General features: G+C 43.1%; 2 protein-coding genes across 5 annotated transcripts in view; one reads left to right on the forward strand and one right to left on the reverse strand.

Moving 5' to 3' along the window:
* Nucleotides 1–21,192, forward strand: part of LOC308388470 (uncharacterized protein) — a 38,510-nt gene extending 17,318 nt beyond the window's left edge. Inside the window, exons 3-7 of one of the 3 annotated variants that reach the window (XM_080869221.1) lie at nucleotides 10,171–10,332; nucleotides 15,985–16,147; nucleotides 18,508–18,629; nucleotides 18,801–18,922; nucleotides 19,918–21,192. In XM_080869221.1, the coding sequence (XP_080725347.1) occupies nucleotides 10,171–10,332; nucleotides 15,985–16,147; nucleotides 18,508–18,629; nucleotides 18,801–18,922; nucleotides 19,918–20,014 (666 nt within the window). In that variant the 3' untranslated portion in view covers nucleotides 20,015–21,192. Of the gene's footprint in view, nucleotides 1–10,170; nucleotides 10,333–11,630; nucleotides 11,698–15,984; nucleotides 16,148–18,507; nucleotides 18,630–18,800; nucleotides 18,923–19,917 lie in introns of those variants that run through there. The other 2 variants (XM_080869222.1, XR_013970107.1) reach the window with 2 other exon arrangements.
* A 333-nt stretch (nucleotides 21,193–21,525) lies between these two features.
* Nucleotides 21,526–23,072, reverse strand: part of vps8 (VPS8 subunit of CORVET complex) — a 76,884-nt gene continuing 75,337 nt past the window's right edge. For both annotated transcript variants that reach the window (XM_080869220.1, XM_080869219.1), the window contains exon 45: nucleotides 21,526–22,678. In XM_080869220.1, the coding sequence (XP_080725346.1) occupies nucleotides 22,559–22,678 (120 nt within the window). In that variant the 3' untranslated portion in view covers nucleotides 21,526–22,558. The remainder of the gene's footprint in view (nucleotides 22,679–23,072) is intronic.

Genomic DNA, 23,072 nt, shown 5'->3' on the forward strand with positions numbered 1-23,072 from the left:
AAGAAGTGTATATTATGTGGTTATGTGTGGTAGACAAAACCCAAAAGAGGACACTGGTGATAACTCACTGAAGCCATTGGTGCACATGCATCAACCTGCGTGCAGCCTGTTGCAGTCATTCCTAGTATTTGTTTAATATTCTTGGATTTTTTTATCCTACTCTTACCCGTTAACTTTTGCCAACAAACTGGCCAAGTGTCTTTTTCTTCGGAACAATGGGCCATGGAGCAACAACTTCATGTCAGTCACACTGTTTGCGTTAGAGATCAGCTGATTGCCCTGAAGCTGACTGGTCTGCTGGTTTGAACACAGTGATTGTAGCTGATACCTGGATTGAAACACACCAAGCATGCAGAGATGGACAGAAGAAGAGGAAACAGACAGAGTGCAGTGAAACAGCAGAGAGTTTTGGAGAAACAGAGTTGTAAGTTTCCCCTCTATCTAATGGCAAATACAATGGAGGACAGCACTGGCCCAAAGTCAAAGGAGGCATCAGAAGTCTAGTTTAATATGCTTCACAGAGAAATTGTTGCACCAGTATATTTCAGACAGCTACATTTCCTTTGAGGGCTTTTATGCTGTTCAGGCTGCCGGAGACTGCAGCGCTAGCAGTAGGAGGAAAGCAAAGGAGACTTGCTGCTCTTGTTAATAACCGCTTACGTAACCCTGCTCACATCAACATCAAAGAGCATATTTGTTGCCAAGAGTTTGAACTGTATCCTTTGGGTACACCCCAAAAACTCTGTTTCCTTGATGTGGTCTCGCTTTTCACTTCTGTCCCACTGGAGACGGTCAGAAAATGACTACAGCAAGACAGCTCCTTAGCAAACAGAACCAGCTGTGTCACCAATCAGATTTGCATTACCCCCACATATTTTAGATACGCCGAGGGTTTCTACAGACAAAAACATTGATGTGCCACGTGCTCCCCAGTGTCACCCAGTACAGCAAACCTCTACATGGACGAAGTGGAAAGTAAAGCTCCTGGCTCTTTCAAAGGGACAACACCTAGCCACTGGTACAGATGGGTGCATGACACCTGGCTCAAAAGCAAACCAAAGAAATAAAAGCCTTCACTGTTCACAACAACTCAGTGGAAGATGCAAAAGATAATAGTTTGCCGGAAGCCCCCACACACAAACCAGCACCTCCTCTTTGACTCCCACTGACCTTTGGAACACAAACTTGGAGTCATCAGGACCTGCAACGCCAGTCAGAAAAACGTTCCCTCTAGAGAAAGAAAAGGAACACACACATGTAAAGAAAGCTCTTACAACACGTGGTTATCCCAACTGGGCCTTCATCAAATCAGTAAAGCTGCACAGAGAGAAGGTCAGATGCCAACTAGAAGGAAACAGACGGACAAATGGAACAACATCCCTTATGTAGGAGCGATTTTGAGATCTCTCCCCAGACGCCTCACTCTCTCACATCTTTCATCAAGTGATCTCAACAGGTAAGGCAAGGTCTCACAGCAGCTTCACCCAAAACCTCTGCTGATAGTGACCCATGCCTTTTTCACACCTTGGCGTATGTGTTGGGATGCATGATCAATACTTGCTCAACAGCACTCCCACTAGGTTTTAAAAATGTGTGACTTTTCTAGTGTTTTCTTTTGACCAAACCAAAACAACTTGTATTTTCTGTTTTGTGGAGGAGTATTAACAAACACAGCGTCTGTACTCATTCAGAAGGATCTGCAGAATCATGTCTCATTCATGTTAAGCCAACTGTTATTATCTTGTTGTGATGGACCGAGCAGTGAAGGAAACTTAGGCACAGGTTAAAGTCCAAAAAACGATTTTTTATTTAACCCAAAAAACATAATTGGTTAACTCATGCAAAAAGAATCAAAATCTTGGGCCCATAAAAGAGGTCAAACTAACAAAACTCTACTCAAAGTTGACAACACAACTGATAACTCAAACAAACTGACCTAACTTAACGAGACAAAGGGGAAACTTAAATAGTGGCTGATCAGCCCACAAAAACAGGAAAAGGGGTAAAACACACAAAACCTAACTAAACCAAACATAATGAACTCCAATTCCCCCCCATGGTCCCGAGTTATGGCGTGAACCAATTTGTAGCCTTCCTTTAAAGCTCGCTCCGCCCCTTTTCCACCTCTTGGCTCCTTAATCAAGGGACTGGAACAGCTGCAACTAAGGTAACTCAGAAAACAAAAGATTAATCATACATAACAGTGTAAACTAAAATGTGCGCACTTATTTTAGAATGCAGCGTTATGTGGATATGTGAATGAATTCTAAACCAAAACCAGTTATTTATTGTCCTGTAAATAAATTCCTATATTTAAAGAAAGAAATGTGAATGCAAGGTTACTTATAAGCCTCTACACTAACATGGTGATATTACCACTGTGTGGCTGTAAGTGCAGCCATCACACTTGTCCACATTCATAATGAGAGGGCACAGCTGACTCACAGGGAGAGCGTCAGACAGCTGTGGAAGCTGCAGAGTTATGATATTCCTGGAAACATCAGACACAAGCCTGGGCTGCCTTTCGTTACCAGCAGAGTTATCTGACAGAGTTTTTCAAATGAATGCTTGCTGATGTTTTAGAAATAAACAACAAATACTACAACTAAGATGTTAAACATTAGTCTATAGTCCCTAAAAAGAGAAATAATTCTTTGTAATTCATTAACATTCCTCATCTTGTGGCAGATGTGACATATTGGCACAAAGACAACAGCTGTCACAGTCCAGCTGATTCAGATTCTTGGGTCAAGATTAAGCTCCAAACCTTCCTTTGCAATAACGTTTGCAGCTATGCTACTACTGGTTTTATCTGTGCAATCTTGTCATTTATTTTTACTTGTTCTTTGTGTCTCTCTTTCTGTCTTCTCTTTGAAAGCTGGATGCCTCTCTGAGCCTGACTCTACCTGTGGTCTCTTCAGTTAAAGGAAATGCTGCTATTGCTCATTGTGTCATTATTGGGATCATTTCTTTGGTTTATGTAAAGTGTACCTTATAATAATAAAGCATTGTGAGATGACTGCCTTTGTCAACTAGTACTACATAGTATTTTTTTTAACTGTCAGTATATAAACAGAATAATTATATGAAATAAATACAAGCAGATCAACAAAATAAAGAAAAACTGAGTAATTTTCTGGAGGTTGTGTAACAACAATTTCATGTTTGTACACATTTGGATCCCTGTGTTTACAGCCAAAGCACCTCTGAGTCTCTCCTGAGTAAACTGCAGCTGTTCTGCTGCATCCTTCAAAGGCTTTTCTGGAGACACAGCTTTATTATTTCTGCCACATCAGTCAAACTTAGACACGAGAGCCTACGAGCTCACAGACCGAGTGCAGCGAGGCTTCTTTATGAAACTGCATGTCAGGCAACACTTGTTCATCTGTGCTGGAGGACTGGAGATTTTTCTAGTGATACTGTCACTGACCACAAGCTCCTCTGTCGTTGACCCTCAGCGGTCTGTGTGGACATATCAAATCGGTGTCAAATATCTCAAATTACTCACATATTTAGCTAAATAAAGGCTCTTTGATGGCTTTCTGGGGCCCCTGTGAGGTAATGGCATTTGGCACTGGATTGTGGGGCCCAGCACGACTTCAAGCTGACAGGCAGTATTACATCTTCACTTGTCACCACAGCTAATAATGTAAATACTTCCCCTTCTAAATGGGGACTCTGTAGTTCACAGTACAGGGACGTTGGCTTTTTCTTGCCTTAAACCTCGTGTCAGTTCACAAATATTTGCTTTGTGTTGACTTGGTTGGCTATTCTCTCTGTTCCTCTGTGTGTTATTAAATACGAACCCCACGGATGCCTCAGGACTCCAGAGCTGGAGACATTCCTGAGTGCATTGCTGTCATATTTTGAACAGTAACATCGTAGCTCTTATCTTTGACTGCATATCTGATGTGTTGTATTAATATCCAATGCATACCTCACCAGCACTCGTGTGAAATGTAATTAGGAGTAGTGGATACTGGGTAACTGTAGTGGAGCCTTTAAATATGAACAATATTCCAAAGCTGAAATGGCTGAAGTGTTTGTTACAGCAGTGTAACAATAATGAAATACCTTCAGAGGGACACAACTGTGCATGGCTTCATCACAAGAGTAAGTCTAAAACTAACACAAAAAAAGCACGCTTCAGTCTGCAGTTCCTCCCCTAGAGCTTTGAAAGATATACTGCAGAGAGGTGAGGCCAAAGCACTGTCTGTGTCCTCAGGAGTGTTGGCAGGAAAGGCAGAGTACGTGATGTTGTAGCGCCTTCCTCTCTATCACGGTGCTCAGCATACACATCTGGTGTCTCATTCCTTTCTAGTAGTGTCATGTTGAGAAAGTATTCTGGGTGGAGCACAGATAATGGAAATCTTACAAATGAGGACCAGAGCAGATTTCAATTTCCATGGAAATGTTTGATGTTATTTTTCTTAATAAATTCATAAAAAGAAAATCATCACTGAAGAAGAAACACCCAGTGCATCATGGGAATCCCCGGCAGCCTACGCCTATTGCAGCATAACTAAGGGAGGATTCAGGGTCACCTGGTCCAGCCCTAACTATATGCTTTAGCAAAAAGGAAAGTTTGAAGCCTAATCTTGAAAGTAGAGATAGTGTCTGTCTCCTGAATCCAAACTGGAAGCTGGTTCCACAGAAGAGGGGCCTGAAAACTGAAGGCTCTGCCTCCCATTCTACTTTTAAATACTCTAGGAACAACAAGTAGGCCTGCAGAGCGAGAGCGAAGTGCTCTAATAGGGTGATATGGTACTACAAGGTCATTAAGATAAGATGGGGCCTGATTATTTAAGACCTTGCGTGTGAGGAGCAGGATTTTGAATTCTGGATTTAACAGGAAGCCAATGAAGGGAAGCCAAACAGGAGAAATCTGCTCTCTCTACATATTTGTTTAATATGTGCGTTGAAAGACATTCATCCATCTTCATCCGCTATATCTGGGGTTCGGGTCGCAGGGGCGTTCCCAGGCCAGCCGAGAGATATAATCTCTCCAGCGTGTCCTGGGTCTGCCCCGGGGCCTCCTCCCGGTGGGACATGCCCGGAACACCTCACCCAGGGGGCATCCTTGTCAGATGCCCGAACCACCTCAGCTGGCTCCTTTCGATGTGGAGCAGCAGCTGCTCTACTCTGAGCCCCTCCCGGATGGCCGAACTTCTCACCCTATCTCTGAGGGAGAGGCCAGCCACCCTTCGGAGGAAGCTCATTTCTGCCGCTTGTATCCACGATCTCGTTCTTTCGGTCACTACCCACATCTCGTGGCCATAGTTAGGGACGCTTTTACACTCAGCTGCCTCTTCACCATGATAGACCGGTGCAGCGTCCACATTGAAGGACATGTCCTGGTCAAAAATGACTCCAAGGTTCCTCACAGTGTTACTGGAGGCCAAGGTAATGCCATCCAGAGGAAGAATCTGCTTAGATACCATATTTCTAAGCTTTTCAGGGCCGAGTACAATAACCTCAGTTTGATCTGAATTAAGAAGCAGAAAGTTAGCGGCCATCCAGGTCTTTATGTCTTTAAGACATTCCTGCAGTTTAACTCATTGGTGTGTGTTATCTGGCTTCATGGACAGATAGAGCTGGGTGTCATCTGCTTTGAATGTTTAGAGATCAGCTGTGATCAATGTGAAAATGTGTGCTACACATTTGAAAGATATTGCCAAAAGGAAGCATGTGTAATATAAACAGAACTGGTCCTAGCGTTTATCATTCAATGATGGCAAAATGCCCTCTGCACACGCTAGAGCTTTGATAGCATGTTATAGCGTATAAGAATATGATATAGTCTACAGGTGAGAAATCAGATATGAAGGACTCTTTCATCCTCGAGACATTAATGCCAGTCCTGTGCATCACTCCTTATCATAGTGACAGGTGCCATCGTTTCTACTTTCAGACCTCCCTTTACATGATCCCGACAGTAAAAAGAAAGACAGTATTATACCACAGATATGCCAAATAAAAGTATGAAACGGTCAGCTCAGATGTTCATGGTTTCTTTCTAAAAGGAAGGCTCCATTCATCTTTCTCCTAACTCTAGTTTGGATTGTGGGATTCCTGATCTGAGCTTCCAATGTTCATTTTATTTAGTTTTCCAAACTTGCAGTAGTTCTTTTATCAGACATGTAGTATCTTTACGTAATCCAGTCTTGGTATACTTTCCACGTGAGACTCACGAGATCAGATCTGAAACAAGGAAGTGCATCACTGTGTGTGTGTGTGTGTGTGTGTGTGTGTGTGTGTGTGTGTGTGTGTGTGTGTGTGTGTGTGTGTGTGTGTGTGTGTGTGTGTGTGTTTAAATGGGGAAATCCCCTTAAGTCTTCCCAGCTCAGCGGTCTGAGCAAGGCCATAGATAAGATCAGTGCCAGCCCTGATAATGTTTACTGTCCCATCAAGAACAACCCCCAACCCCAATTACTGACTTCCCCTGAGGAAGTGAGAGCCATCTCCTGGACTGAATACCCATCCTTATCTTAATTAGCCACCAAAAATGACCAAACCTGGCTCAGTCAAATATTCACACTGCTGGAATTAATGTTCTCCTTTAAGTTGTAATATCTCTGATATTCATTGTGTTTTAATCATCGTTCCATGGTCATGTTTAGAGTTTAGTGCCATGCAGCATGAAGCACCGCCTTTGTCAGTAATAACTTCGTTCACTCCATTTGTGGCCCGTTCGTCTTTACCGTGTTGCTTTGGTTCATTGAGGTTTGCAGAAATTCATTTATGAACGACTCTCTTAATCATCTGAGTCAGGCTGAGGTCTGAACTTTGACCCTTCAGTCCTTTTGTTTTTCAGTCATTGTGTCAAAGATTTGCTGCTGTGATCGGATAAATGTCCTCTGGAATATTTTGGTATAGAGAGGAGTTTGTGATCAGTCAGTCTATAAGGTCCTGTGGCTGCAAAATAACACTCGTCCATAACCTCCTGACAGGATGCAAGATGAATGAGGTGCTGATGTGCTATGGCCACATGCTGTGTGTTAGGGCCAACTGTGTTCTCTTTGGTCTGTCTAAAGGGTAATGAAGACATTTGATTTGCTCAGATGCTGGTTTTTAAAGTCAGACTGTACTGTCGTGTTCTTTTAAGAGAGAAGAGACTTTCTCCAACAAGCCTTCAAAACAAACCGTACTTGTTCAGTCTCGCTCTGCTAGCAGGGTCTGATCTTGGGGCAGATGTGTCAGAATGTGGGATTGCACTAACACACAAGCAACCAGCGAGACTTCTGTTGTAAGGGGGCCTCGTGCTGAAGATCAAAAGGTCGACTACGTTGGATTTGGATGGGTGTTGCTGGTGCCGTGGATAAACGTGTTGCTTCACAGCAAAATGTTTCATGATTCAAATCTGAGGCACGTCCGTGTGGAGTTCGTATGCTTTCCTTGTGCCTGTGTCAGTTTCTCCTGAGTAATCCAATCTCCACCCACAGTCCAAGCATATAAATGACAATGAAAATTTGCCATCGATGTTAAGAAAATAAAGTATTTCAAGTGTATAATTAAAATATAAATGTTTAGTTATAATGCAGTTTGTAGCCTAAAGCATTTTGAATGTTCAGCAAGACTAGCAAAGTGTCCCAGTACATTAGCACCACCTGGTGACGCCTTGCACCTCGCTCATCTGTTTAAACCGGCTGCCCTCAGGTCAGTGCTGACAACATATACACAGGAGGAGAGTGGGCGCACCTGAGAACACAGCTAAACAGAATCAAACTGATGAGACAGGAGAAGCAAAACTGAACATTATATACACGAGACAGGAGGCGATCAAAATAAAATGTAAACTTGACAAAACTGGGAAGCCCATGGAGGCAGAACACAGAGAGATGAGACAGAGGACACGAGATACGACTGGTGAGACTGAAGGTAAACAGAGGCGAGGACGCTGGAGAAAAAGCATGGTGACAAGACCAGGACAGACTGGACACAAAAGGGGAAATAACAAATAAAACAAAGCCAAAGAATCAAGAACTACAAATAACAAACTCAGAGGTGCTACAACATAACAGACACAGGAACTAAAACATAAATTAAAAAGTCCAGAACAAAACTGAAAATACTTGATCAAAGATCCAGGACCGTGACACTATCCATCTATTCTCTAAACTGGAATATCAGGAGGCAAAAACAGGATCTGCAACCTGTGCACAGTCATTTTCAACGTTAATGTAGATATGGATTTTTTAACTTAAATATTAACACATTATTAATGTATTTACTGCAATTGTAAAAATTCTCAGTCTCAATACAATCGTTTCTGTAAAGCATCAGAGGAAATGAGTGATGTCAGTCCCTAAACCTGTTTGGCCATTGTTTCCACCACAGCCACTGTGGAGCAGCGTTTCAGTGTCAGCTGCATGGGAAACACTGGGCCTGAGCTCACATCCTGCTTTTGTTGGTACACTTACAGGAATGTTTGTGGTTGGATAAATATTTGCTCAAAGTTTCCTCTTATTAAAATATGGATTTTACCACATAAACCAACATTTTGAATATGCCTTTGCAAAGAGATGCTAGCATCTTGTGTCAGGAACTGAGGGTGTGACCTTTCCTATACATTTAAGGTTGGAAAACAGACTTGGAAACCCTTGATGAGACATTTTGTCTGAACTGTATTGCAGCAACTAAACTGCGGCTGTAAGGAAGCTTCAGTTTTTCCACATTTTAAATAAATGCACAGAAATGTTGATGAGCTGGCGACTGAGCGTGGGATCTTGAAAGCCTGGAAGTTGAAATGAAACAAACAATCAGCTTTGGTGTTCATGTAACAGGGGAGTGAGAGGGTGAGAATGAAACTGTGAGCGACGGAGTCAAACTGAGGTATCCTACGAAAGGCAACACGTCAGGAGCAGAGCAGCCTTTAGTGAAGCTTCACTGCAGACACGGAGAGATGCATTTGCACTTTCTGACACTAAATGTATGCAAACTTTAGGGAACAGCTGGTGCAACAGAGAGAATGACACTGAGTGATTTTGTGGCTATGAGGCAGTTTTTCCAGAGGGAGCATTTCATACACAGCTGTTGGAGGCTATGCCTTAAAACATCAGACTGTAGCTCAGATGGTAGAGCACCACCTAATCGGCAGGGTGGTGGTTCAATCCCAGCCTGCATGCCAAATATCCTTGGACAAGACACTAGCCCTGAGCTGCTCTCAGATGCATCCACCAGAGAATGAATGTTTGAAAGTTACACAGAAAAAGATGTGATTGAGGCAAGTTGTGGAAAGTGCTTTTAGAGTTCGGCTAGAGTAGAAAAGTCTGTCCATGAGTTTACTGAAGTATCAAAATCACCTAAAATGTGCAGAACACAGGGTACTTTATTCAGTGGGATCCAGCAGAGCTTTTTCAGACTAGTTTAAAAATGAGTGGACTGCTTTTACACCTGAATGTTAATCTAACTGCAAAACATGTCCCTTTTTTTGAATGCGTCAGTGATATCAGCTCTGGTGCCTTGATCATCCTAATGGCACAGTGAGGGGAGAATGGTTTGATAACAACATCATCATGTTGTTGATGCTAGGAACTGGACCCAGAAACATCCTTATCAGCCTTGTTCTTACACAAACTCTTCCCATGGTTTCTGAAATCTCTCAATGTGAAGTGTGAAGCTTGGTGGGAGGTCACCAGGTAAAACCAGGTGAGAAAAGCAACCTGCAGGTCCAGCAGCACTGGGTGCAAGCTTATCACTCTCCTCACATACACTTCAACCTAGTTTTTCGACCCCCTGCTGCCAAGTTTAATTAATGTGTAGAAGGAGCAAGCACACACTAACAGTCACAGCAGGTGGGCAACAAAACGATTAGACTAAAGTAATGATGTCAGTGTTGAGTCTGACACTATCTGCTCTGGTTTAATAAAAAGGTCAGGATTTGAGACACTGTTAACCAAAACTTTCCATCATAATCATAACAAAAGCACTTTTCTTGCATAAACTAGACTAAATGATAGGCCTGGGTTTTAGTCTGCAGTGTGCTTCGGAAGCTCACTATCTGTGGTGACATTCTTCATTAATAAAACTGAATAATGAACAAATAAACCCAGCCAGTAATTATGGTTATTACACTACAGCAGTCCTGGAGAAAAAATAGAAGCATTGTTTAGGATAATAATGGCGTAATTATCATAACTATCTTAACCCATATGCCTTCTGCTTGTACAGGCGCAGCAAGTGAGTCCCAGCCCGCTATCTTCAGGACTCGGTTACCTGGAGCACATCTGTCAACTCGTTGAGAAGATCAGCCAGATGCAGGAGACTAACCTCCAGCTGCAGAGGCAGATCTGCAGTCTGCAAAAGGAATGCAGGATGAGAAAGGCCAAAGAGGTGTGTGAACGCTCTTATTTCAACTCATGCAATAAAGTCGAGACCTAAACGTGAGGATTTCTGCTAGCTGCAGCTTTGTCCGACGACCTTTAAGAGTCTTTGTCTGCAACTGGGGGTGTGGAGATTGAAAAGCATGTCTCATTGGTCTATATGGTGCTTTCCTACTAGGTTTGAGCACTCAAAGCACTTTTCCTTCACATTCCAAGCTTAAGCACATTGAACCTGATCTCAGAGTCCAGCGGAGGCGTCAGAGGAAACTAAGGTTTCAGTATCTTGCACAATGATATTTGGAGATGCACGCTGGAGGAACAAGGGAATGAACCACTGGCCTTTTATAGACAACCAACTGCCTCTACCTCCTGTGTCTTTATGCTTAAATACATTTTTGTTTTAAATATTATGAGCAGTGCTATTACTGTAGGGTCTTTACCTTACAGTGTCATACCTCGAGGTGGCTGTTGTGCCATGTAAATAAAACTGAAGTATACTGAAAAGCAGCACAGAACTTGAAAACAGAAAGGCAGAGCGCGTTAACAGTGCTGAACGACCAGGTCAACCTCCAGCCACACTCACAGCTGTTTAAACTGACATAGCAATTCTGTATTTTATAACCAATACATTTAATATGGGCAGCACAGTGGTTAGTGCTGTCGCTTCACTCCAAGAAGGTCCTGTGTTTGACTTCACCATCAGGCCGGTGAACGAGCTTTCTGTGTGGAGCTTGGTGTCAGTCTCTCTGTGTTAGCCCTGCATCACATTGGAGACCTGTCCAGGGCGTACACTGGCTTCAGCCCGCCGTGACCCTGACAAAAACAACACTAAAGACACAGAGTAATCCTGACTGGAATATCGCCTGTGGTCTCTGAATGGACCGTCATGTACAGCTCTGTGTATGAGTGACAGCCCTGGTGCATCGTGTACAGCAGGGGTGGCAGGAAGAGCACCAGCAGAAAGCATTCACCATCTACAGTAACACTGTGTAGGATGTAGCGCACCCGAGCAAGTGTGTGTGTTAAGAAAATGACATGAACATCGATACTGTTAATGTAACCCCTATAGACATGGTTACTAGTATTTTCTTGTTTTTACCTGGTAATATTATTTCCGACACCCCTTGAACACACTTTGATTTTCTGTAGTTCAGTGAATGCAACAAAAGCACGTTGCTGCATTAATCTAGGCAAAACGGAGCAAGACACCGAGAGCAAATAACAAGCTACACAGTGAGTCTTTTGGTATAAAATAAGTGTTATAAAGTATTTTCAACAGTCTCTAACTTAAAGTTATGTACTTTTCAGAGGCCTTTATGTGTTTTACTCTCGACCAAAACCAGGCAGAGCGTGTATTTGTTTCTTGGGAATTCCGGTGAGTTACTAGAGATGATAAGTTAGCAGGAAAACTTATGCTAATTGTACATGTGGTAAACACTGCAACAGTGCGAATTCCGTATTGTCTAAAAAAAGCTAAAACCAGTCGGAGTACTTGAATCGTGTGTGAAATGGAATGTCGTATTTTATTTTATTGTCTATTTGATTGGGCATCTTCACAAATGTGCAAAACTAATGCAGGATGCACTTCTCTTTTAGCCATAAATGTTGTCCAGTGCCTTTTCTGCACTTTGTCATTTCAGTTATAGGTTAATACATGTAAATAAGTTATTTAAAACTAGTTACGTTACAAACATTTCATGATGTGATTACATATGCCTTAAAAAGGGGTATTTAAATACAATTGATTGTAATGCTGTAAAGCAATACAAATGGAATTCATAGAGACAGAACAATGTTAAAACGACAGTGTACTTGATTTTGAAAACTTTATGAGATCTCATTTTATTTAGAAAAACTGTTAAGAACTATTTTGTTTATTGCTCTGTACTGTATGTGCAGACTGGTTTTTTGTGATCCTGGATCTGAAGTGGTTCTGGATATGGATGGCGAGCCAGACCCTGTGAAAACTCGTGGCGAATCCAAAAGCAGTGTGGCCAGCTGTTCTGGATGCAGGAGTAGAGCTACAGTCTGAATTACTTTGAATCGCAGGATTTCAGATAAGCAAGAGCAAAAACTGCTTACTTCATACGGATTGTTTCTCTGGGAAACTATTGAACTCCCAATATCCTGCTCATCAGGAGTCAGGTCTAAAGAGACTACTTATTTTATTTTATTTTGTTGTTATTTTCAAAAGAGCGCTCTTCTCTGTTGATCTTCTGTTAATTTTCTATGCTGTTTACATTGGATTATTGCACCACTGTAACATTGTAATAAATCTGCCGGCTGTTCAACACTCAATTCTCTCAAATTTATTTTACTCCTCTCGAATCTAGTCTATAAGTTTAACCCTACTATACTAAGCAGGTGTTACATTAACAAATGAGAAGCTGAAAGGTAGAAGGACAGATTCAAAGGACGCACAACAGAGGCTGAGTCTCATTATCACATTAAGACTGTGACGGTTTATGGTCAACAACAGTCACCTCAAAACATTTTTATTGTAATGTAAAGTCCCTACAAACGACTCCCTATGAACACTGAACTTGGCGACTGAGGGAAAGAAAAACTCCCTTTTAACAGGAAGAAACCTCCAGCAGAACCCGGCTCAGTGAGGGGCGGGGCCATCTGCTGCTACAGGCTGCTGGTGAGGGGAGGACGACATGACAAAAGACTCTCTGTGGAAAACAGCCAGAGATTAATAATGATTGAATGCAGAGTGGTGTATAAACAGATAATGAGTGGAAGAAGCACTCAGTACAGCAGCAAAGACTATTGTAGTGTAACTACGGGAGAATTCACCAACAAGTAAGTGTGAGAGTGATATGGTACTACGAGGTCATTAAGATATCACACATGCACTTTCTTCTTTCTTTGTAAGACCAAGCTAACATTCACACTCCCAGGGATGCATCAGAGAGTAACTTGGGTTACTGTCATGCTCAAGAACACTTGGCAGGCCGACTGGAGCAGACAGGGGTTGAATTGTGTTCTACCACCTGAGCTACAGCCAACAGAGGTGTGGCTACAGTGGTGAAGAGAAGCCTGGGATTGTTCTTATTTTCTGCGATGAATAGTAAGATGTTGTAGCTTTACAGATGGTGTATTTATAGAGCAGCAAACGGGCTCTCCAGACTAAATGGTTAAATTAGTGAGACAGCATTTCCTTTCCAGCTTACAAGTGATATCACCTCTCAGAGTGTCTGACTTTTTAAACTAAAACGTAAGTAACGACACACTGCAGGCTTGTTTTGGTTATACCTAGCAAACTCAGAGATTTAATGGGAACAAAAGATGGCAGCACAAACCCAGCTAGCTCAGTCGGTAGAGCGTGAGACTCTTAAGCTCAGGATCGTGGGTTCGAGCCCCACGTTGGGCGATGTAGCTCAGCAACAATAGTCCCGGTCCCTAAGACCATCATTGTCCTTAATGACTACAGACCTATTGTGAAGTGCTTTGAGAAGCTGATCCTAAAGTGCATAAAGAACTGCCCGCTTCACCTGGAGAATGCTGGGACTTCAGTAAAGATGCTCTTTGTTGATTTCAGCTTAACTTTTAACACCATCTTTCCAGACATTCTTATAGCCAAGCTGGTAAACTCAGACTTCCGCCTCCGCTACATGCACATGGATGAAAAACTTTCTCACTGACCGAACACAATCAGTCAAGGTTGGCACCCAGAGATCACTCAGCACTGGCTCACCACAGGGATGTGTGCCGAGTCTTCTCCTATACACCATCGACACCAGTGACTGCACCCCTCGCATCCCTGCATCATCATCACCAAATCTGCAAATTTGGTGATGATGGGACACCAACGATGGCGACACCGCCTACAGAGATGAGGTCTAGCATCTGACAGAATGGTGTGACTACAATAAGTAGTGATTGAATGAAGCCAGTTGTATAAAATGCTCTGAATGTTCAGGTAGAGCAGAAAAGTGCTGAGACCCAGTTCATTTACCTCACACATCCCAAGGTGGGAAAAGACTGGGAAGGTAAGTGGTAACTAAAACGAATGAGCGGCAGGAATAGTTTGCAATTACATGAATTAACACGCAACTCTGTCTGGGTCTACGGTTGATTAATAAACTGGAGTGAAACATTGCTCCTCCTCCTGGGCCTGTGGGGAGGTCGAGACAGAGCTTTGTCTGTCGTAGATCGTGGTACTGTTCAGGAACAGATGAAGGATCCGGTGCGGGTATATGTTCTGGTTGTGATCTGTTAGAGGCTGTGGGTAAGGCTGATTGAAAGCAGCAAGGCAGAACAGACTCAAACCCTCTGCTCTGTTACTGGCCCAGTCAATGTGAGAGTTGTGTTTCTGCAGCCAGAATTAATGGAGCGTCTGGAGACGTGAAAAAGCCGAGGGTCTCCCTAACTAATCAAACAGGCTCAGGCTGGTGAGTGATCATAGCTTCATCACATGAAGCCAACTGATTATTTAATGCTTGAAAACAAATTTCACACACAGTGTTTTCCACCCAGCCGGTCTCAGCAACCACAGGTCGAAATATCCACTGTGGATATGAAATACGCCTCAGCCCATGCCTGCACGCGTCCTCTCAGCACGCCTACGGCATACGAGAGTTTAGTGGCATCATCGTGGGAAGAGAGCGCCGAGCGGCTGAAAGCGAGCAGGTGGAAGGAACCCCCCCAAAATGCCACCACCACCACCACCACCACTCCCCAGGAAAGGACTCAGGTGAAACAGCATCGTGGGACACTGCAACTGAGATCGCAGGATGAGGCTGCGTGACTGCTTCATTGCTGACTGTGTGATTCCGTGTCACCAGTGGGGGCCATCTGAGTGGGAGCTGAGGCTAAACTAGAACAAATCTCAGGAATAACTCGAAGCATTTCCTCTTGTTTGTAAGTGAAGTTCTGCCTTTGTTCACCCAAGAGATGCAGTGCACTAAATATTTCATTAAACACAGGAGACTTAACATGTAATCATGGGGAGCAAAGGTCTATTTTTGGACACCACTCAGACAGCAATTCAAGAAGAACATATAGCTAACATGTCAGTCCTGGTCTGACTATGGAGGAGAGGAAACTAGATTAACTAAACAATGCTCACAAAGGGCACCAGCTCAGTTTGGTGGGTGAGCAGGCGCCATATTCAAGAGGAATGGCCTGTATTTGTAGAGCGCTTTACACATCCAGTCAGCCACAGCCACCCTGGGGCGCACTGACAGAGGCGAGGCTGCCGGACACTGGCGCCACCGGCCCCTCTGACCACCACCAGCTAACGGGTGAAGTGTCTCGCCCAAGGACACAACGACCAAGTCTGTCCAAGCCGGGGCTCGAACCGGCAACCTTCCGATTACAAGATGAACTCCCAACTCTTGACCTTTGGCCTTTGCTGCTCTCTCTCACCTCTGTAATGTCTGTCCAACAAAGACAAAATCCTCAAAAATAATGTTAAAAGAAACCATTAATCGTACAAGTGCTGTGCCTGTTCTTTGGTCCCACGATGCACATTAGCAACAACATTCAAATTACACATCCTACTGTATCATCATATATGATCTGCATTACGTGGAGTAAAATTCTAAAACATCATTTTTATTTAAAACCACGTTCAAAATCAGTTTTTCAGCTGTTGATCACTTTCTTTTGAAATGAAAATTTCATGACACATTTTCTTCTTCTCTGCTTTTTCCAGGACTTCTTCAAAGACTACTGCAGCTGTGGTGCAGCCAGTTTAGCCTTCCAGGATTTCCAGAAAACGCAATCCAGAGATGAGTTTTCATCGCCCAGTGGAACTCTCTCAGACCTGTCAGCCGTTCCAGAGGTCACACAGCACCCACTCATATCGACCGGTGGAGGTAATAGAGCACCTGGAGAAAACACACAAAAGCACCCGCAATCTCTACAAGGCTGCTAGATTCAATCCCAGTATCTTCTTGTAGTGAATAAATAGTGATTCATGAGAGGACTACCTGACATTTATTCCACAACATCTTGTGCAGTAACAGTGATTATGTTTGTAACTAATATACAAAACATCGCACTGATGTAAATCCATAAAATCCAAAATCTGATATGAGATAAAACAGGCATAAACAAACATTGGTACAGAGTGCTGGAGTTACATCACAACTTCACCATCAAGTATCATTGAACACGTTTGCAAACTTCATGTAATTTTGCACATGTAGTTGTAAATGTACATAACATGCTGACAGCACAGCATGCTGGGAAATCTTTCACGGTGCAGCGGTTAAAATCTCACCACTAAACGTAGACTGTAGACTGTGGCCTGCCTGTGTTTCTACTCGTGTTTGTGGGAAATATTTTCTAACACTAGACTTTTACATATTTCAATAGTAGAAACACAAACTAATAAATCAGGAATAAAAAACCTGATGTGTCAATTAAAGATTTTGCAGTATTTTGTGTTTTTAACCTGAGGCATCTCAAAAAAGTCTGGCTGCTGTTCATCAGGTACCATATCACCCTATTAGAGCACTTCGCTCTCGCTGCAGGCCTACTTGTTGTTCCTAGAGTATTTAAAAGTAGAATGGGAGGCAGAGCCTTCAGTTTTCAGGCCCCTCTTCTGTGGAACCAGCTTCCAGTTTGGATTCAGGAGACGGACACTATCTCTACTTTCAAGATTCACACTTTCCCTTCTGTTTTTCACTCATCATGTGTTTTTTCTGATGTGATTTAGTACTATATAAACAAAACTGACGTTAAAGATTGAGTATGCCAGGTTTGTGAAGGCAGCCTGATACACGTCGATTCAGTGAAGCTGCTGTCCAATCACAGTGTAGGCACATTGAGCTGGAGGTAGCACTGAGGATATGCTCTTGGTAACCTGCTGTTTTTAGCTGCTGTTTGCCAGCAACAGTGAAACTTTCTGTGAAGTCGATATGATTTTGTTGGACTCGTAAATAAAGTCTTAGGTGATGTGAGCATGTAATCAGCCTGTTTATCTTGAGCCTAACATCAGGATAATGTTATCTCATAAGCAGCTGTTGTTGCTGCTCCTGTCAGCTGTAACCTGTTGGCAGTAACTGAAATAAATAAGCATGTTTATGGTGTGTTTCCAATCGAGGGCAGACTGCACCTTTAACCTCCTGGGACCTGGCGTTCACATATGTGGACATTTATTTAGACCAAAATACCAATCAGCCCAAATATCAAAGAGAAATTAAAAACGCTGCTGTGGAAGAGTTCAGGTCTGAGGAGATAAGACAGCAACAAAAAGAGAGTCTATTACTTCTTCCAACAGAAATCAAGGTGTGCTCGTAGTTACTAACGGTCAGAGGTTTATGGTTTCGGTTGGATAAAACTACAACTAATGACCAACCAACAGCAGTGAAAAAACTGGCAGCATACAAAGCAGTTTATTTGCACAAGCAGGCAAAGAAGGATGCTTAGATGCAGTTCTCAGCTTCTCCAAACGTAGAAGACGAGATATTTTCCTCAGACAGGACTTACAGTCTGTTCTGCAGCCTTCAAGCTTCTGAAAACACCCTGAACGAACTAAACTATGTTCTCAAATTGTTTTAGCAATGCTCGAGTTTCACAGTGTGACCCAGAACTACCCCCACAGTTCATCTACTTTAAAGAAAGGTTCTGCTTTACCCAAACCCGGGCGGAAATCTGCTCCTGACAGGAACACGGACCACGCACAGTCCACATAAAGTAATTTCACATTCGGATTCACCAACTGTTATGTAGCTATAGCACTGGACTGAATAGGTCCTAGCAAAGTGCTATGACCAACAGAAGCTGTGACAAGAAGTGATCTGTTTACAGTAAAGTAGGAGAAGAGGGGAGTGGGATGAGCAGAAGGAAAAAGCAGACATGCACTGTCTCCAGCAGGATTTCTTATAACAGCCATTACTGAATGAAAAATCACTAATCATGTAGCGATGCTTTGGAAACACACACACACACACACACACACACACACTGCATGGTCGGGTCCACCTGTACTTAAATCAAAGTCAGTGTGTTTTGCCATGATAACGTCCATCCTTCAGTTTGGGCAGGACACCGAGGACACACAGCGTTTGAAATGTTGTGGCTCAGCACACATGTGTAGTGTGTTTTGTTTTTTTACAGGTGCTTACAGCGTTGACAAAATGCACGAAAGGACCAAACGAATACTGGTTTAAATGTTATTAGTCAGGCACAAACTGAACTGTAAGTGCTTATTGTTTGCTCCCTGTTTCAGGAGTTACAGGTGGTGGTTTCACACTCGCTCCTCCGTGCAGGAAGAGCCTAAGCCAAAGGAGTCACACTGAGGGGGAGGTCCACGGGGACAGCACTGAGGGGCTCTCCATCCATCAGCACACAGTAAGTGGTTTATCCTGACAGAATCACATTCTGCAGCGTGATTAACAAATGTTTTCACATGAGATATATGAGGCGACGCTCTGCATTCCAAAAACTCTGTCAGGCTGACATTGCATTTACTGCTGGAAGGGGAAATTGATCAGTGACGATTTTGTGTGTCTTTGTGTTCAGCTGAGTGAAAACAGCACGTGGGCCAGAGTCAAAGACGTGGTAAGGAAGACTAAGTTAAGGAATCACAGCAGGCTGGGAGCAGCCTCAGCTTCACTGAAGATGTCCTGCCCACAGCTCTACAGGTGAGGAGCATGCTCCACACCACAGTGTACGTCTATGATCTGCAGTCAGGTCCAGAAGAACTTGGATAAACGGCCATTTTGCTCCTTTTTCACATTTTGTCGCGGCACACTGGCCCAAATGATCCGATGGGCAGCTAATCAGGGGTCCGTATACAGCTGGGGACCCATCAGAGAGGCAAAAGGTGGTCTCCTAACAAGTGATGCAAGTGAAGCAGACCATCATCAGGCTGAAAACGTCCCACTCTCCTTTACGAGAACATTTCATGACACCCACACACACTACACAAGAAGACTGATGTACCTGCACATGTTTCAGTGTATGTTTGTTTTTCTTCACAAACATAAACAAAACTCACGTTTTCTGCTCACTTTCAGTAAAACACACATTTTCCTGTTTTTACTTTTGCTGTAAAACATGTATCAACATAATCCTGCTTTCCTTCTTCAACTTGTCAAAGACACGTTACATCCTCACGGGTCGAAATCACACCAATTCAGAGCCACTGAAAGGGCACTGTACCTGTGTCCCCTGTGTGATAAGGAAGATTTATAGTTATTTATATGTGAATATCCAGCATGAGCAATGTGTTTTGGAAAGGACAGCCTAAGAGACCTTTAGGCAGGATGCAAAGACTGGGACTCTAAAAGGGGCTTTTCGCCTGTTCTGGATGAACACTGGCTCTTCTTTATTTGAGAGCTTGTCGAGGGAGGAGTTTAATGGGAGGTGGAGGGTTGCTGGCACTTCAGCCTCTCCCTCTGTCCTGACTGGAGCTTGGCACCCACCCAGATGGACAGAGCAGGGTTGGGAGAGTCAAATCAGCATTCCTCAGTGTTCTCGTGTAGGAGTGGGAGTCTGGGATTTAGGCCTAGTAAGGTCTCGCTGTAATCCAAGATGTTTTAGAAACACCCTTCTCCTGCTGACACATGCACAAAGTAAAAGAGTATCTTAGATGTGTACGTACACATGTTTACTCCCTGCCTTTTCATCTTTACAGGCCTGATCTGGGACCAGTACAATCATCTAGCACCAGCAGGAACTCTATGATTGCTTTGGGCCACCGGAGTACACTGGACTTCCCGTGGCTTGAGTAAAGATCCGGGTAGTGAAGAGTGCTGTTGATAAAAGAGCAGAACGACTTGATGCTGGCCAGACGACGGTTGTAGCATCTCCAAAATAATGAGAACAGTAGTTTGGAGTACTAAAGGGTCTGCGTCCTAATCATTTCATTAGCAGAAGCAAACCTGGCTGTTTGTTTTGGACTATACAGACTCTACACAGCAAAAGCAGATGCACACATAGCAACATGTGCAGCTTCCGCATACAGGGACGTAAATTATGACACGTTTTTACTGATGTCTTATGTCTTTTTTATTTGTTCCTCTTTAAATGCACCACCATTTCTTTCAGATGTTGCTTCCAGACTGTCTTGTGATTTTTTTAAAGTGTAATAGTTCTTCACTCAGTTTCACTTTCAAGGCTTTTATTTATGAATGTTTTGAGGAATCGGGGAAAAGGGGACGACAAAGAAGATGTAGCGGGTCTAAAAGTCTATCTGCAGCACGTGAACTGTATCTGAAACTCAAGAAATGAGATCAAATGCAGCAAAGATCGGACACATGGACTCTTCATCAAAGCTTCATCAGAAACGGCCTCCGTAGAAGGCTGGCTGTCAGGAAGATGGAGGAAAGGCTGAGGTGTGTCACATTACACAAGAACTGACTGAAAATCAGTGTCAGCGGGTCTGATGAGGTGCTGAAGCCAAATTTGAAGCATTAGTCAAAAGTTAAAATCAGCGAATGAAGATGTGATCGGCTGATTTCTGCCACATGTAGTCAAGAAATGACTTTGTCTGACTTGTGGCCCATTTCCGTTGGCAGCCATATTCCCATACGTGCCTTTTACATGTTCTCCATCAGGTTTCGCTGACGTTTTATGCTTCACCGTTCCTTTCCTCCGTCTGGTGTTTGTTTTTGCAGAAACAGCCTGTCTGGTCAGGCCTCCTCGCTCTCCAGTGTAATGAGCAGTTCATGAAGTCATCTTTTGATTGGAGACTTCTGCTTCTGTGAGACTGTTGTGCTGAGCTGGTTCAGTCTTCATGTTGAAGACGTTTTATTTGACAGCTGCTAAACTTTGCACTCGCTCTCTCCAGCCTAGTATGGCCTCGTCCACAGCAGCTCCTGTGACCTCATATTGAGACTTGTAGTGCACAGCTACCAAAGCAGGTTCAACATTTCACAGCACGTCCAGTGTAACAAGAGAATAAAACACCATCTGGCCATGAAACTGCTTGTCAGCTGTTCTTACTTTGTTGTTGTTGTTCAGCCTCTGGAGATGGGAGATGTAAAATCCTGTCTGCGTGCTCTCTGTAACTGTGTAACAATGTCTTTGTCCTGATATATCGGACTGAAATCTGTAACTGCTTGCAGAGTTTTGAGCTCTAGATGTCAGTGCGCTGTTAGTACAAAGTCAAACTGATTCCTCAGAGGAAGTTTTGAAGGTTTTCTAAAAGAGGATTTTGAAGTTGGTGTGATGCAGAACTTTAACTCAAAATTATGAGAGCTGAAGACAAACAAAGCAAACACCACATGAGACAATATACAGTACGTGCTGGTTTATTAAGCAGAGTTTAAGTCCCCGTTCTTACAGCTCTCAGGCAGGAGAAACACTCAATAAGGATTTAGTATCAGTGATGTCACTGATGACAAATTTGATTCGATGTTTTCAGATGGGAGCTTTTTAAATGTAAAGATGAATAACCCAGAACAGCACTGCGTGGGCCGAACCTCCCTCTGCTTCTGCTTTGTCTGTTACAAGTAACAACAGTGATCACAACATCCAGCCACAATCATTACAGTTACCACATAATGTGCAACAGAAAGCCAAATGATTTGAATATGTACACATATGTGGCAGAGGAGACAGAAAACCATCATTTGCTGGGAATCATTCTGGCCTTTGTTGCTCTGGTCGAATTATTAATGAAGCCATAATGTGCTGTAAACCGAGCATGAGGAGCAGGAGGATAACTCCAACAGAAACAACATTTGAAGTGGTTTTTAGTCATATTTGAGCTTTAATTTCACTCCTTGTTTTCCCTCTAGTCTAGGCCAAGGTTTCCTGTTTGACTGACAATCACACGCTGCCTCTACACAGAAAAGCTCAGGCTACACACAGGGACACTCATTTTTATGCTAAAGATACCAGTGCTTCATTTAATTTACACAGCACATCGTTTTTTTCTAATATTTTTTGAAAATGTTGAAAATCTTCACAGGTCATTAATAATATATTAGTGTAAATATGAACAGTTTTGAGGTGTTCAGCAAAGCTTTTCATGTTTTTTAAAGATCACTCCCTGGAAGTCCCACCTCAGAGTTGAACTGCTGCATCGAACTTTAACTCACACCAAACATCAACTTCTATTTCAAAATGAGCCAGATGAGGCGCAGAGCTTATCCAGCTGAAGACTTCTGCAGCATTTCTTCAACCAACATTTTGGGTAAAGTTGTACACAGTAAAAAACAAAGAAAGATGGAATAACTGGGACTAAAGCGAGATCTGACGTCAGCTACTCCCAAAGGACTTTGGTGTTGAAAAGAGCAAAAGGAAAATGTTGTCCTCAAGCAGTCATGATGTTATTCTTCGAAGAGAGGCGGAGGAGAGAGTTTCAGTTGGAAACTTTCTGTTCCCAGCTGGACGGAGAACAGAGATCCTGTTTTCTCGTGGCAGTGGGAGACTTCTGAAAGCATGGACAACTAGGAAAGAGAGAAGATATAGAAACAGAAGAAAAAAAGATCATGGTCCATCCTGATGCTCACGTGGGCATTGTTGATGTTGTTGGTGGTGGATAGCACGGCACCCTCGCTGGTCTGCAGCCTGACTGACTGCAGCTCAGGAGGTTGAGCTAAACCACAGGTTGCATGGCTTCGGGAGTGACTGTGCGCTGTTAGGAGCCCTCAGTCCCTGTGCAACCGCAGTGAGAGCTTGGATTGTATCGTCAGCAGTAAGTCTGGAGCTGAATTTCCAGGATTCTGTTTTCCTGTTGGACTATTATCAGGAACACTAGTCAACATTAGATCAGAGTAGGTTAGATAAGTATAATTCAAGGGATTTGATTCTGTTTTTATTACTTTTGGGTTGTGCTTTAAT

This window comes from Rhamphochromis sp. 'chilingali' (genome assembly GCF_963969265.1).
Source record: "Rhamphochromis sp. 'chilingali' genome assembly, chromosome: 20".
NCBI lineage: Eukaryota > Metazoa > Chordata > Actinopteri > Cichliformes > Cichlidae > Rhamphochromis > Rhamphochromis sp. 'chilingali'.